The sequence below is a fragment of the Sus scrofa genome, chromosome 6, assembly GCF_000003025.6.
Source record: "Sus scrofa isolate TJ Tabasco breed Duroc chromosome 6, Sscrofa11.1, whole genome shotgun sequence".
In the NCBI taxonomy this organism is placed as follows: Eukaryota; Metazoa; Chordata; class Mammalia; order Artiodactyla; family Suidae; genus Sus; species Sus scrofa.
The window spans coordinates 12,243,579-12,260,611 of NC_010448.4; the positions used below are offsets into that span (position 1 = coordinate 12,243,579).

Genomic DNA, 17,033 nt, shown 5'->3' on the forward strand with positions numbered 1-17,033 from the left:
TGACATCTAATCCAAGGTTACACTCTGTGTTTAGTTTTAAGAGACCATCAGTGTTGCGAAATGTCTCTAATTTGGGTTGTTGCAGTTTCTGCATGGTTAGCTTCATATTAACCAGGTTAGACAAAAATACTTGATGTTTTGTTTTTCTCATTGCATCACTTCCGTAACGCCCACTTAGACCACTTAGCCACTATCTGCCACATTTCTCCAGTGCAAAGACACCTTTTTCCCTTATAGTCATTTTTGGGGCCCATGAAATAAATCTTGATGATGTGAATTAAGAATGTATTTTGTTGCCAGAAATCACACTAGGAACTCTTGAGTTGTCCTGTAGAGGGTAGTGAACACTGATAGTGAACCTTTAATGTTTTGGAGGTCCTACAAAAATAATACAGAAAGTATTTAATATACCGTAAGAATATAGGCTTTACATTTTTGGACATCTTTCTTGGCTGCATTATTTGCTCTGTGTCATATGGAATATCTAAGGGAGCTTTATTATAACTTTACCATTGACTATACGTAGAGAGTAAGAAAGTTGGCGATGAGGCCGTGGGATGTGCTTGGGTTATGGGATGGAAATCCTGTGAATGATCATTATACAACTACAGATGTGATAAATTCATTTGAGTAATAAAAAAAAGTTGGTGAATAGCTGTTACAAGAAACCATTAAATTTCTTGATCAACTTAAATTTTGTGGACTTACTGATATTTATAAATATAGTTAACTGGAGTTCCCGTTGTAGCGCAGTGGTTAACGAATCTGACTAGGAACCATGAGGTTGCGGGTTCGATCCCTGCCCTTGCTCAGTGGGTTAACTATCCGGCCTTGCCGTGAGCTGTGGTGTAGGTTGCAGATGCGGCTCGGATCCTGCGTTGCTGTGGCTCTGGCGTAGGCCAGTGGCTGCAGCTCCGATTCGACCCCTAGCCTGGGAACCTCCATATGCCGCGGGAGCGGCCCAAAGAAATAGCAAAAAGACAAAAAAAAAAAAATCAATATAGTTAACTGACACAAATTTTCTTTATCATTTTTTAAAGTAAGTGGGTGATTTTATTTTATTTATTTATCTTTTTTGACATAAGAAATATGACTTCTCCACTTATGTGGATGGTAATTTTAAATACTGGTTGAGTATTTAGGGAGCCTACCATTTCTATCATTTGTCAGAAGAGGGCAGCACTGTGTCTATCAAAAAACAGATACAAAATAAGGAAGCACTTTTTTCGTAAGTATACATGCTCTCACACATAAATTTTACATTCAGAAGTAATACATGATTATTACTTTAAATGCATGTTACAGATATGTGTAACACAACAAGTGAAAGTTCTCTGTAACTCCTTCCTCCTAAAAAAAAACAAAGTTCTGTTAATAGTTGGCATGTTGACAGGATTTTTTTTTTTAACTTAAATTATTTATATTTAAATTTAGGTATTATGAGGAACCCTTATGTAAGGAACTTGAAGGGGCCTGAGTTTGAATGGACAGCCAGATGTAAACTTGGTAAATGGATTTGAGCTTATCTTTTAATCTCTTAATGTCATTATCCTGCTTTTTCTTTTTGCCTTTTACCAAGCTAAGAGCATTACTACATCTTTAAGAAAAGTGAGACGAGTTCCCTTCTTGGCTCAGTGGAAACAAATCTGACTAGCATCCATGGGGACACAGGTTCAGTCCCTGGCCTCGCTTAAGGATCTGGCATTGCTGTGGCTGTGTTGTAGGCCAGTGGCTACAGCTCCAATTGGACCCCTAGCCTGGGAACCTCCATATGCCACGGTTAGGCCCTCCCTCCCCCCCCCAAAAAAAGAAAGAAAAGTGAGAAAGAGCTAGTGGTGACTGGGGAGAGTTTGTAAGTATAAGCATAAGATAGTGTCAGTGCAAAGTCACTTAGTCTTTCAGTTTTTTCTGATTGTGTTTTAATTGTTAAATTTCGGATTTTTACATTTTTTGGTTTTTTTTTCCCCACTTGAAAAATGTGTAGTTTATTAACCTTGGGGAATGAAGAAAAATGGTATCTTTTCTCCTTCCCTATCACATAGCCGTCTGAGCCAGTTAGCTCAGACTTTCCTAAGTGATTCATTTTTTGGAATAGGCCAGTCATGGAAAGTTTCTGCCTAAATAAAGACTTTTCAGGAAGTTCTGAGTAAGTGAAAATGATGTTAAGATGGAATTTCTGCTGATAACATTTGAATTAACTGTTGCTAATGGTGGGCCTTTTCCTCTCAGTGTTCCCTCTGGTGTATTAGAAGTAGTCTATAATTTAACTGTTTGTCTGCTTGAAGATATTTTGATAGTGAAATCTCTTATGGTTTGTTGAAAGTGGAGTTCTTCTAGGCATGCTGTCAGTATAGAGTAATATGCTAATATTGCATCGTATCACTTAATAAAGTCCCTGAGAGAAATATTCTAGTGGATAGAATTTGATAGACTTTGACACTAAGAAATTAACAGAGATATTCCCACAGCTTCTGCATTTTTTCCATGTTTCTTTATGGCACTTACTATATATCCTGTATGGCACTTACTCTGTATCATGTATCATGTATGTTTTCATGGTTGGCTGTCCTGATGGACTGTGAACCTCTCAGAGCAGAGACCATGTCATATCTTTTTATATGTCTCACATCTAGCACAGTGCCTGGATCTCGGTTCCTTTTCAGAAGATTCCCACTGAATTGTTTTAGATTGCTGCTACGAAGTTTTGTTAGTCCTGTGGTAAAGCGAGTAAAAAACAAAACAAAATGTATTTTGCTTTTTCTTTCCCAGTAACATGGAGTACTGGATCTTTACCTTCTATCACCAACATTCTAAAAATTTGTAATGATGTGCCTTGATGAGGATCGTTTAAAATTGCTGGGTCAGATGTTCTGTGGAACAGTCATTTTGTAATTTTGTGGAAACTCATCTTTCTTTTTTTCTTTTGTTTTCTTACGGTCATATTGTGGCATATGGAAGTTCCCAGGCTAGGGATTGAATAAGAGCTGCAGCTGCTGGCTTGTGCCACAGCTCTGGCAACACTGGGTCCTAGCCACATCTGTGACCTACACTGCAGCTTGCTGGATCCTTAACCTACTGAGTGAGGCCAGGAATTGAACCCACATCCTTACAGACACTATGTCGGGTTCTTAACCTGCTGAGCCACAATGGGAGCTCCAGAAACTCATCTAAGAAATTTTTCTTTTTATTGATAACCTCCCATATTTCCTCTTATTCTCAAATTCCTGTTAGTTAAACTGATGTGGTAGTAAGTCTAGGCTAGGCTATCCTGCAGTAAACCCAGAAAAGATAAACTCGGAAAGTCAGTAGCATAACACATATTTATTTCCTACGGGTGCAAGGGACAATACAGGTTGAGTAGCATTCCATCTTGTAACTCAGCCATCTGGAACACATGGCCTTCGAGGTTGCTGTGGCAAAGGGAGAGTGCACAGATACATTTTCATGTAATTTCCCTGTTTTGAGGATGAGACTTCGGCTCTGCCCTTTGAGTCTGGAATTTCTGCGGTTTTCGTTTCTCCAAAGAGTAATGGATTCTGCTGAGTTGGGCAGGGGTCAATAGCCTCTGGTAGCAGTGGAGAAGGGGATCTTAATTTACTGAGCCTTTCTAGGAGAATATATTACATATTGGCTTGCTTGTTGTTGTTTTATAAATTTTGCTGGCATATAGTTGACTTAGAATGTTTTGTTAGTTTGAGGTATACAGCAAAAGTGAGTTAATACACACACACACACACACACACACACACACACACACACATTCTTTTCAGATTCTTTCCCCATTGAGGCTATCACAGAGTATTGAGTAGATGTCCCTGTGCTGTACAGTAGGTCCTTATTACTTACTATCCACTTTGTATGTAGTTGTGTGTATATGCCAGTCCCAACCTCCCAATTTATCCCTCCCTCCAGTGTTTGCCCTTTGGGAGCTATAAGTTTGCTTTTGAAATCTTTGAGCCTAGGTTTCTGTCTTGTGAATAAGTGCTTTTGTCTCGTTTTTATTTATTTATGTATTTATTATCTTTTTAGGGCCACACCGCAGCATATGGAGGTTCCCAGGCTAGGGGTAAAATCAGAGCTGTAGCCACCAGCCTACAGCACAGCCACAGCAACACAGGGTCTGAGTTGCACCTGTGATCTACACCACATCCCACAGCAATGCCGGATTTTAATCCACTGAGCAAGCCAGGGATCGAACCTGCAACCTCATGGTTCCTTGTTGGATTCGTTTCTGCTGTGCCATGACGGAAACTCCTATATTTAATTTTTTAAACCTTCATACTGTTCTCCATAGTGGTTGCAGCAGCTTACATTCCCACCAACAGTGTAGGAGAGTTCCTTTGGCTGGCTTGGTTTTTTGTTGTTGTTGTTTTGTTTTTGTCTTTTGGGGGCTGCATCTGTGGCATATGGAGATTCCCAGGCTAGAGTTCCAGTTGGAGTTGTAGCTGCTGGCCTTCACCACAGGCACAGCAACGCAGGATCCGAGCGAGTCTTCGACCTACACCACACCTCACGGCAACACCAGATCCTTAACCCACTGACTGAGACCAGGAATCGAACCCGCATCCTCGTGGATGCTAGTCAAGTTCGCTAACCGCTGAGCCACGACAGGAACTCCCCCTGGCTTGCTTGTTGCCTATTCCACATGGCTACTGGCTTGGGAGATCAGAGAAAACAAAAACCTAAGTCAATTATTTCTTGTCTGTTTGCTTTCTTCAGAAAATTTGACATCTCTCTCCTGTTATACCTGTTCTGGTTACCCTTGTGTAGTTCTTCTGCCTTTATACATTCATTTACCGCTATTGGGTAGGCTTTTGGTGGGAGTGGGGAATAAAGCATGTGTTCAGACACCATTTCCATGAGCCATCTCAGGTCTGTCCCAGATTCCACCCAGGACAAGGAGCTTTAAATCAACTTTCTAGGCAGTACTCTGGGACTCTGCCTTAAGCCTCAGGTTTGGATGTGGGTTTATTTTGGCTGTCTGAATAGCAGTGTATTTAGTGGCTTAAAGTGTTGTTTTATTGTACTTTCTTGTAGTTCTGGAGTGGCTGGGTTCTGTTAGACAGTTCTTGTGCAGAGCCTCTCCTGCAGTTAATAGCAGTGCCTGGGTCTGGGGCCATCTCAGAGGTGTCCCTACTCCCATGTGTGGTCCCCGGGCTCGGAAGACCAATGCGTGGTGCCTGGAACGGGCTCCTTCGGAATCTCTCTCTGCGTGGTCTTCTCATGTGCTCTTTCCAGCATGGTGGCTTCAGGGCAGCCAGCCTTCTTGTGTGGTAACTTGGTGTTTCAGAGGTGCATTCCAAAAGCCACCTGGAAGCCCTGTTGCTTTTCTCAGTGAGCTTTAGAAGTTGTGTAGTGCCACCTAGGCTGAACTCTGAGTTGAGGCAGCCACAAAGCCCACCCGGTTTTAAGGAAGGGGGTAACATACACTTTCGCTCTCATTAGGGTAGTGTCAGGTTCTGGAAGAGCAAGGGGGTTGGGAAGTTCGTGGCAACCGTCTTTGGGAAATGGAGTTTATTAGAGTTCTCTTTAGCATTGCTCCTTAATCTGCTGAAGCGAAAAAGTAACAGCCCCCTAGATACCTGTGTTCTCACTCACGAAATGTAAATGTGTTAGCTCTTGCTCCTGAAATACTACAAACATCCCAAAACACAGTGGTATGCACCTGGAAGCATTTGATTTTTGAGTGTGTGTTTCTGGATGTCTGGGGTTCGGCTCACAAGCTGCTTGTTAGTTTCAGAACTGTGGCTTGTTTCTTTCAGCCGTTTGGGACTGGCAGCTCCCTGAGGCAAATTCTTACCACTAAAGCAAGGAGCTCGTGAGCAGCTAAAGCTGCGCACATACAGTTAAGGCCTCTTTTCCTGTCAAATCAGTTAAGGTCTCATTGACCACTGAAGTGAGTCATGTATCCAAGCTCAGCATCAGTGGGGCGTGAGGCAGTTTTCTTGGTCAACAGGGAAGGAATGAATATTTGCTGAATGGTGGTCTCATCTGTCATATAAATTCTTCCTCTTGGAGTTCCCGTTGTGGCTCAGCAGTAATGAACCCGACTGGTATCCATGAGGATGCAGGTTTGATCCCTGGCCTCATTCAGTGGGTTATGGATCCAGCATTGCCATGAACTGTGGTGTAGGTCACAGACTAAGCTCAGGTCTGATGTTGCTGTGGCTGTGCTGTAGGCTGGCAGCTGCAGCTCTGATTGGACCCCTATCCTGGGAACCGCCACATGCCTTGTGTGCAATCTTAAAAAATGCCCCCTCCAAAAAAAAATTGTTCCTCTTGGTTTTTTTTTTTTTTTTTTTTTTTTTAGGGCTGCACTGTGGCATATAGAGATTCCCAGGCTAGGGGTTGAATCAGAGCTGTAGCTGCCAGCCTTCGCCGTAGCCACAGCAATGCAGGATCTGAGCCACATGTGCGACCTCTACCACAGCTCATGGCAGTGCCCGATTCTTAACCCACTGAGCAAGGCCGGGGATCGAACCTATGTCCTCATGGATGCTAGTTAGATTTGTTTCTGCTGAGCCACAACGGAAACTCCTGTCCCTCTTGGTTTTTATTCTTAACTCTTACTATTCAAAGGTTTTCTTAAGAGAGTAAGTAAAAAATTTTAAGCCTGATACAGAGTGGGACCAGAGTTCCCTTGTGGCACAGCTGGTTAAGGATTCGGCATTGTCACTGCAGAGCTTTGGCCACTGCTCTGGCATGGGTTTGACCCCTGACCCAGGATCTTCCACCTGCTGCAGGTGCAGCAAAAAAACAAAAAGAGTAGGACCAGATTTTGGGGGTCTTGAGTGTGAGGTTCATCAGTTGTGTTCGGTCCTCTGAGTAATATTGAGCCATCACAAGACCTTTAGTAGGGGAATAACGGAGTTTTTGTTTGTTTGATACCCTTCAAGATTGAGGCAAACTTTGCCAGTGAGGATTCTTTTTTTTTTTTTGTCTTTTTTTGCTATTTCTTGGGCCACTCTCGTGGCGTATGGAGGTTCCCAGGCTAGGGATTGAATCGGAGCTGTACCCACAGGCCTACGCCAGAGCCACTGCAACTCGGGATCCGAGCTGCGTCTGCGACCTACACCACAGCTCACGGCAGCGCCGGATCCTTAACCCACTGAGCAAGGGCAGGGACCGAACCCACAACCTCATGGTTCCTAGTCGGATTCGTTAACCACTGCGCCACGACGGGAACTCCCCAGTGAGGATTCTTAATACAGAACTCTCAAACTCTTATTTTGTGTCACTTGTGTGGGTGACCCAGTACTGAGTGCAGGAGTGAGATGGTTCTGAACAAGAAAATTTGATTCTAGGTCCAAGAAGCCTAAAAGGAAGGAGAGAAAAGGAGTTCCCATTGTGGCTCAGTGGTTAATGAACCCAATTAGCATCCATAAGGATGTCGCCTCACTCAGTGGGTTAAGGATCAAACGTTGCCTTGAGCTGTGGTGTAGGTTGCAGATGCGGCTCAGATCCTGCGTTGCTATGGCTGTGGTATAGGCCGGTGGCTACAGCTCTGATTGGACCCCTAGCCTGGGAACCTCCATATGCCATGGTTTTTTTTTTTTGCCCTAGAAAGACCCCCCCCCAAAAAAAAAGGAAGGAGAGAAAAGATACTTATATTCTTGCAAATCTGGAATTTATAAGGTTTGTCTCTCATTATTCTGAATGACCCAGTTGAACACATAGCAGCACAGTGACCATAATCTTAGACCCTCCTACAGAGACTGGCATTTAAACAAAATTCCTCGGATATTTTTGTTGACTTGGCAAGCTCAGGCAGGCATTAGGCATTTTCCTTCTTTATCTGAAGTTTCAGACACCGTCAGTATCCCTGTTTTATCCTTACGACTCAGTTTTACTGATGGCAGTTTTTCCAGATTAGAAATTGGGTTTCTCAATCACGTAGCTTTCTTCCACGCCTAAATTACCGCCTGTTTAGCCAGTTTTAAGGAATTTTGTTTCATCTTTAGGTTGTTGTCGGTGTAGAACATGAGCCTTGTTCTGAGTATTTCCAGTTGTTTATAGTATTGTTTTTCTCCTTGAAATAATGCCGGTGTTTTTCTCCCACATACTCCATCTCCTTATTCCGACATTTACCTTGGCGTGAGCACTAAACTGCATGCATGTGAGGTGCAGGGGGCCCCTTTCAGCCCGCACCTCAGCGACGCACATGGGCAGTGATTCAGCAGGGACTCGAAGTGTGTTTCATGCTGACACAAGTAGCGGAGGGGATTCGAGAGACCTCAGACTTTGATATGTTGTTGTTTCACTTGTTTATTAATAAGGGGAAAATGTCTTTCTTTGGAACGGTTGTAGTAAACTTTGGTCATAAAGCTGAGCAGCCAGAATTTATTGAAAGCCCAGTGGTACTTGCCTGTTGTCATTTATTTTCTTTTCTTAGATGTTGTTTCTCTCTTTTTATTCCTCTTCATAACTTGGTGTCTTCTTCCTTGACACAGGGTGACTAAGGAAGTGGATGCTACATCTAAAGAAGCCAAATCCTTCTTCAAGCAAAATGAGAAAGAAAAACCACAGGCTAATGTCCCTTCAGCTCTGCCATCACTTGCTGCCGGCTCAGGGTGAGTGTTCTAGTCTCAGGCCCAGGCGCGCCTGGCTTGTTGGAGAAGCTGTTTTTGGTTCAGGGATGCACTTTGCCTGTAGCTCTTATGAGTCCTTTCCTGAGAGAAGGAATCATACTACTGTTCTGCCTTTGCTGAAATAGTTGCCAGAATGGAAGATGCAGAAAAAAATTAGGCATCCGGTTCTCGTTTGATTCTGAAAAACGTCCTGATTTACAGTGTTGTCTAGAGCTGAACATGTCGTAAACGTTACACTTAAAAAAACAATCTTTGAATGAAAATAACAGCAGTTCATCAGACTTGTAATAAAGATTTGGATTGAGTGCTCACTTCCATTCCCAAGGACCTCATAGGAACAGAAAAAGGTCAAAGCTGATTTACAGATAATTTTATTAACACAGTGTCAAGAACTTTGTGGTTTTTTTGTCTTCACATTTTCCATTATCACTTGAGTTATTTTTAACTGAAGACTAGAGTTCCTTCTCTTTGGAGGAAATAAAAATTCCCCTCTTCTTCACCTATGCACAAGAAGTGAAATGTCACAGTATGAGTTGCGGCGGCCCTGCCCTTGCCTGCAGTGGCACTAATCACCTGCTGACTCCTCTCGGGAGCTCTCTGACCTTGAGGTGTTTGGGGCTTCACTGACCCTTCAGTCAGAGTTTGTTGCTTCTTCCTTCCCTTCAAGACAGTGGAGTTTTGTTCCGCCTGTTTGTCTTTCTAGGGCCGCACCCGCAGCATGTGGAGATTCCCGGCTAGGGGTCGAACTGGAGCTCTAGCTGCTGGCCTGTGCCACAGCCACAGCAACCCAGGATCCAAGCCGTGTCTCCAGCCTATACCACAGCTCACAGCAACACCGGATTCTGAACCCACTGAGGGAAGCCAAATCTGTTTTTTTTTTCCCCCCGAACCTGAATCTTCATGGATACTAGTTGGGTTTGTTGCCGCTAAGCCATGATGGGAACTCCTGTTTTTTTACATTAAAAAGAGAATGATTGGTTTTCCTGTCAGGTTATGAGTTTTTGAGATCAGGCCTTTCTCACCTTTGTAGCCCTTGCTCCAGACAACACTGTATCTCACCTCTGTGTCACCTAGGTTGCATTTACCCAAAACTAGACCCGGAGACAAAGTGTTGAGTGCAAGTCAGCTGTTAGTGTGGGAGGTGATTGGAGGAAGCCCCAGAGGGAAGTGAAATGGGGCAGAAGGGAGCCAGTGCAGGGCGCATTTTCCATCTGCTGCTGCTGGTGCTGGTGGGGTCTTGGCAAAGGCGAGGAGGCTGGGATATTTCTCCTCCAGCCCCCATCATTACTGGCTCAGCTGCTTCCGTGGCCTTCGGGCCGTGAGCTGCAGGTGTGCGGTGACACTGCTCTCAGGGTGTCGTGGTGAGTGCATGGACGAGGACTGTGACCACATCTGCTCCATGCTTTGTATCTGCTTCTTACGCCAAGCCTTCCTCTCTCATTGGAGCAGCTTGGTGGCAGAAGTCATGTAGTGGTTACACAGGAACCTGAGAAGGAAAAGGGCTGGAGCGCTTGCTCCCGCCGCGGAGAGGGGTCCACACCGAGGAAGGCGGCTGTGAGAGGACAGAGTCCTGTGAACGGGGTTCTCCAGACTGACCCTGTGACTGCTCCAGGGCAGTACTTTTCAAGCTGTGGTCTGCAGCCATCATCGAAGAGAAATAGAGTGAAAAATGTAGTACATCATGTGGTCAGAATAAATACTGTTTCATAAAATTTTTTGAAATTTCAGTCATTGATGTGCTTGTGCAGGGTGACAAAGTAATAGTTTGGTGAGAGTTGAGAGAAAAAATACACGGCTCTTTGCTGAAGCACCATATGCTTTTATCCTTACAGTCGTTGTGTTGTTCGAAAGGAGTTATCTTCAGACCAGTGCCTTTCAAACTTTATTGACTGCCCTTCATAATAAGGAATAACATTTTACATTATGCCTTAGAACATCCGTAAATACAGATATATATAAAAGGGAAATAAGAATTTGGTGAAATAGTACTTACCTTTACTATCAGTGTATGATAAACTCTGACTTTTCTATTTTATTTACATTATTATGTGTAGTGTGTGCCACTTTAAAAAAGTGAACTGATTGCACAATCTTACAACGCGAATTTGACTAATACTGCTCGAGACGATGTGTGGTTAGCTTTCTCCAGTCTGGTCCTTGGGTTACTGCACTTGTACCTAATATTATGAATCACTGTCTCTTGGATTTACTGAAGTGTTAGTGTGAAAGTTACCTCTGGATCATGTAGTAGATAGAAATAAAAGCCAAGTTTCTTCTACCGAAGGTTTCTAGCATAGTTAGTTTCAACTAGCACAATTTTTACTTCTAGCCCCCTTGGGTGTTTCTTAATATAATCCTTCTTGATGCTTAGAGATTCTGCTTGGATCAGTGTGTTTCAGAAAATGCTGTTACCATAATTATGAAGATAACCGGAGGAGGGAGAACTGGCAGCTCGTTTAAGTCACCAAGTCACTCATGGAACTCTCACTGAATTCTGTGTTTATGCCTTCCTTTGTTAGAAAGAGCTAATACCTTTTTGAGGTAAAAAAATCTGCTGGGATGACGTCTGTATTAGGGAAGCTCAGCAGGTAACAGATGGCCTCCTCAAATAAGGACGCCTCGAGGAGAGTTTAATAACTCGCAAAGTAATGAAAAACCCCAGGGATAGGAGTAGTGCCGGGTCCCTGGGGCTGGCAGTAATGAGGTTCCGTCCTCCCCCTGGCCCGGAAGGGGCAAGCCAGGGAGCGGTTTATCCAGCGAAGATGGGGAGGGCCTCCAGCCAGAGCTGAGTCCTTTACTTGAGTGATGGACCATCTCGGAGGAAGCCGGGGGGCGGGGGGGCGGTGGTGGTGAACACCCGATTACCCCTTCCTCACTCCGTCCCGTCTCTTGCTACGGCACTCCACTGGCCACTGAGGCTTGTAAAAGAAAAAGTTATTCTAATACTTGCTGAACTGATAAGGAAGACTTACTGAGAATTATTGCAGTGGGTGTTAATAAGACTATTGCAGTAGAAGAGATGGATCGGGCTCACCTCGGGATACAGCAGAGACAGCTGGGGATTTATAACCAGGGAACAGAACTGGGGGTGGGGGGAAGATCAGTGGATGGAACAATGCTAAGAAGAGACAGCAGAGATGAGGAGATTGCTGTCATGCTGACCTAACAGGGTTCTTGCTGAAGGCGGGCCAAAGGCTGTACATCAGAGGTGGGGGTGGGAAATGAACTTATCAGATATCAAGTGATCGGGTATTGGGGTGGGTAGTTCTGTGTAAACTGTTTTAGCAGGATTCTTGCTAACTGGACTGTGCAAACCCAGCAATGATAGAGTCCTGGTCGAGAAGAGGTCTCAAAGGAACTAAGGTTTCATCAGGAGCCGTACGAGACAGCATCTGGGGCAGAGAGCAGTGTGGAGAAGGATCTGGAGGGGTCAACCAGGGAAATACCTTTCAGTAGATTATTGAACTACTCTCCCTTAGAGACAACATGAAATTTCACAGTCAGTTTCTATGAAAGTTATAATGGAACATAACAGATTACAAGAATATGTCTGCCTGAGTAAAAAAGTCCTCAGAATTTATACATGAAAATTGTGACACATTTTATTTTTATTTATTTATTTTGTCTTTTGTCCTTCTTAGGGCCGCACCCTCGGCACATGGAGGTTCCCAGGCTACGGGTCTAATCAGAGCCGTAGCTGCCAGCCTGCGCCAGAACCACAGCAACGCGGGATCCAAGCCGCATCTGCTACCTACACCACAGCTCATGGCAATGCCGGATCCTTAACCCACTGAACAAGGCCAGGGATTGAACCCGAAACCTCATGGTTCCTAGTCGGATTCGTTTCCGCTGCGCCACAACGGGAACTCCGTGACACATTTTATGATACGTGTACCTTGAATTTCTGAATGAATCCAGAAGATGATCTTCAAGGTTGGGTGTGATCATTTTTTTCTGAGATTTGTCTCAAAAAGCTTCCATAGTCTTAGTTGTGCTTGGGAAAGGATGGGGTGAAGAGGAAGTCTGCTGTTCTAGGTGCACCCACTTTATCAGTATAGATATTGGTGTCCGCTGCAGAATGTACCTGCAGGTTGTGGAAAGTCTTCAGGGAAACAGTTGACAGGAATAATCCAGTTTATGAAAGATTATTTTAATACAGTAAAATGTCTTTTCCACAGACTTCTTTTTTTTTTCCAATTTTGAAGTTGCTTCAGTTCATAGAAATCATCCAGCAGAAACACTTTATTTATTTTTCTTCTCTCTAAACAGATTTAAGCAATATGGAAAAACCAGAGCAAGAGAGTAAAACATCCTGTCCCACATCCTTTGCTAGCAAATAAGAATCACAGGAGCAAATGTTTGTAACTGAAAATGCATTTCCTCCACATGTTTAAAATAGCACACTGCTTTGGCTATAAAAAGCCAAAGTTTATGCTTTGGGCTTGGAGTAAACCAAACATCTAATTTTCATTAGAGACAGGAGTCAGAGACTGCAAGAAGCACTCTGTGTAACCGGTAGGAGAAAGCACCGTGCTCAGCCTCTCAGCCTCGTGGGTCTCAATTCCCTCGACTTCTGCCATGCTAAGCTCTCCATCCACTTCTCACCCTCCCTTTTGATCCTTGCTGTCGCTACCATTGGCCTCTTGAACCCAGTTTCTACCAGTGTCTGTGGGTATCTGACTCCTCAGCTCTCAACCCTACGTTTACTGCTCTTTTGACCCAGCAACATTTATCAGTGACTTTATTCCAGCAGTGGGCTGCTCGTAGCCCTATTAAAGTTTATAATCGTAGCCACAGCCATTGATGTGATCAGTGAAGAGCTCAGTATTTAGTTGCCTCCTTATAGATTGATAATGACCTAAAGCAAAACATAGGGTGAAAAATACCATTTGTCCTGTCTGCTTGGTCAGTTGAGCCTAAAAAAGATAGGGGACTTTACTATTGAGTCTCAAACTCCTGGGCGGTGTCCATTTAGCAGTGTTTGCCCCAAGATAGACCTCCCAGAATTCCTGTCATGGCTCAGCGGTAACAAACCCTGCTAGTATCCGTGAAGGTGCGGGTTGGCTCTCAGGCCTCCCTCAGTGGGTTAAGGACCCGGCGTTGCCCTGAGCTGTGCTGTAGGTCATAGGCGCCGTGTGGCTGTGGTGTAGGCTGGTGGGTACAGCTCCAGTTCGACCCCTAGCCTGGGAACTTCCATGTGCTGGGGGTACAGCCCTAAAAAGACCAAAAGAAAAAAGGAAAAAAAAAGAACTCCTTTCGGCGTCACACTGAAGACAGAACTGGACTAAAGACCAGAGGAGACAGTGATTCCTGGTCATTTTGTGGTTTGTCAGCGTTCAGTGTGTTCAAGCAGTCATTCACCAGAATCTTTAATTTGTGCAGCAGGATCTTACTGTCTGAGCAGTTGATCTGATCTCTCTCAAGGTCCTTGGACATGAGTTAATGTGACTTTGGCTTTTAAGTTTCAATAGATAGCCTTTTTGGGGGTTGTGCCACACTCACAGTATATAGAAGTTCCCAGGCCAGGGATCAAATTCGAGCCACAGCTGCGACAACACTGGATCCTTAACCCACTGCGCTGGGTGGGGTCAAACCTGTACCTCAGCAGTAGCCCAAGCTGCTGCAGACAATGCTGGGTCCTTAACCCATTGCATCACAGCAGGAGTCTTTCGATAGAGAACATTGAGCATTTCACTTAGAGTAACAAAAATAGCCACGCTATTAAGTGGAAATATTCCTATCATGATCATTCAGACCTTTGAACTATGTTGATTTATTTTTTAGGCCTTTTTACTTTTTACTTTTTTTTTTTTGCTTTTTTTTTTAGGGCTGCTCCCGCGGCATATGAAGACTCCCAGGCTAGGGGTCTAATCAGAGCTACAGCTGCCAGCCACAACCAAACGAGATCTGAGCCATGTGTGCAATCTACACCACAGCTCACAGCAACACTGGATCGTTAACCCGCTGAGTAAGGCCAGGGATCGAACCTACAACCTTATGGTTCCTAGTCAGATTCTTTTCTGCTGCGCCACGACAGGAACTACAACCTCTTTACTTTTAAAGGAGTTGCTTTCCCCTTGAGAGGAGCATTTCAGAGCCAGATCTAATTATATTTCAAGTGTTAATGGCTGACAGAAGAAAGGAACCTGGCTGGAATTATTCACAAACAATGTATTTACATCAACAACAACAAAAAATAAGCTACTTTAGAAATCTGTCTTCATTACCTGGTTTGATGTTCTCAAGAAATGCTTGGTCAGGTGTCATGTGCCTGTGTCTGTGTACCTGTGAATAGATATACCTGGTGAGGTTACTGAATGCCTAAGAATGGCCACTCCAGGAAGAGGAGAATCAGCTTGTTTCAAAAGAAGTATCATGGGAGTTCCCGTCATGGCTCAGTGGTTAATGAATCCAACTAGGAGCCATGAGGATGCAGGTTCGATCCCTGGTCTTGCTCAGTGGGTTAAGGATCTGGTGTTGCTGTGAGCTGTGGTGTAGGTTGCAGACGCTGCTTGGATCCTGCGTTGCTGTGGCTCTGGTGTAGGCTGGCGGCTGCAGCTCCGATTCGACCCCTAGCCTGGGATCCTCCATATGCCGTGGAAGCGGCCCAAGAAATGGAAAAAAGACCAAAAAAAAAAAAAAAGTATCATGAGTAAGGGCTTATTGGTAATTATATTATTATGGTAATTTGAAGAAGATGGGTATTCCAGAGACATGACCTGTGCTGTCATTTGAAATCTTGTCTTTAAAAGAACAAATTGTAATAGTCAATTTAATAATTTAAAATTTGGAGTTCCTCTTGTGGCTCAGTGGTTAATGAACCCGACTAATATCCATGAGGTTGCAGGCTCGATCCCTGGCCTTGCTCAGTGGGTGAAGGATCTGGTGTTGCCGTGAGCTGTGGTGTAGCTCGCACACATGACTCGGATCCCATGTGACTGTGGTGTAGGCCGGCAGCTGTAGCTCTGATTCAACCCCTAGCCTGGGAACCTCCATATGCCTCGGGTGTGGCCCTAAAATGGCAAACGACAAAAAAGTAAAATAAAGAGCTTTTGTTATTTTAAAATAAAATTAGATGTGCTTTTTTTCTCTTTTTAAAAATAGCTTTATTGAGCGCTTTGTATTTTTTCACCAGTTACATTATATAGTTCCTTGGTTTTTAGCATACCACAGTGGTGCATTGCTCCCCAGAAATGCAGTTATATTCTCCACCTTTATCCCCAGCTCTCTGTCCCACCTCCAGAAAACCGCTCATCGATCATCTGTGTCTAGATTTGCCTGTTTGAACTTTTCATATAAATGGAATCATACAATATTTTTCCATTTGTGTCTGGTTCTTTTGACTAGCATAATGTTTTCAAGCTTCATTCATATGTCTGTATTTCTTTCCCTTTAATGGCCAGATAATATTCTGTCTTGTGAATGTAGCACATTTGGTTTTTCTACTCATTGGTTGATGGACATAGGACTTCCACTTTTTGGCTGTTACAGATAGTCCTTCTATAAACCTTCATGTACAAGTTCTTGTGGGATGTAGGTGTTCATTTCATTTGGATGTGTTCCTGGGTGTGTAATTGCTGGGTCATATGGTGACTTGGACATGCTCTTGAATAGGGCAGTGAGCCGTAAGAGAAAAATCCAGGAGTGTTATCAAGGGGTTCCTTCCACCGTGATTTCTTTTAAAGAGTGTATAGTTCCACATATAAGCTCCTGCTGTCGGAAGAAGAGATTGGTGGAAAACTGTAATGTGCAGTAGCACTATAGAAGAAATGGGTAGGAAAAACATGTGATCCTTCTCTCCTAATTAGTATTAGAAGTAAGGAAAGGGAGTTAAGACTTTTGATCTCTTCCTACAACCAGCTCTCAGCTTCTACTTAGTGAGATTTCCTGTTTGATGATAATTTGGGGTTTTAGTTTGGTTGACTCAGGGCCAGCCCTATCCTTATTTTATTAGTTTGTAAATAGATGTTCATGACCTTCTCACTAACTTTTGGATTTAACTTTTTTTTTTTTGTCTTTTCCTAGGGCCCCAACTCGAGGCACATGGAGGTTCCCAGGCTAGGGGTCTGATCGGAGCTGTAACCGCTGAGCTTATGCCAGAGCCACAGCAACGGGGAATCCAAGCCGCATCTTTGACCTACACCACAGCTCACAGCAACGCCGGATCCTTAACCCACTGAGCGAGGCCAGGGATCAAACCCGCAACCTCATGGTTCCTAGTCAGATTTGTTAACCACTGAGCCACAACGGGAACTCCTGGATTTAACTTTTTTATTCTTAGCAGATGTGTCGCCATTAATTAGGAAATGTCTAGAAATGTGTAGTGAGCTATTTTGGTGTCACATGGCTTCAAGAGACCACTGGTACTTGGTGGGTAGGGTTCAGGAATGCTGAATGTGCTGCAGTCCTTAGGACATTTTGTACAGAGAAGAATTTTCTTTTCCA

At 43.9% G+C, this 17,033-nt stretch overlaps 1 protein-coding gene across 1 annotated transcript in view; it reads left to right on the top strand.

Annotated features, from left to right (window-relative positions):
* Positions 1-17,033, top strand: part of CFDP1 (craniofacial development protein 1) — a 130,480-nt gene that overhangs the window by 19,878 nt on the left and 93,569 nt on the right. The window contains exon 5 of the mRNA XM_021093775.1: positions 8,451-8,570. Coding sequence (XP_020949434.1) covers positions 8,451-8,570 — 120 coding nt within the window. The remainder of the gene's footprint in view (positions 1-8,450; positions 8,571-17,033) is intronic.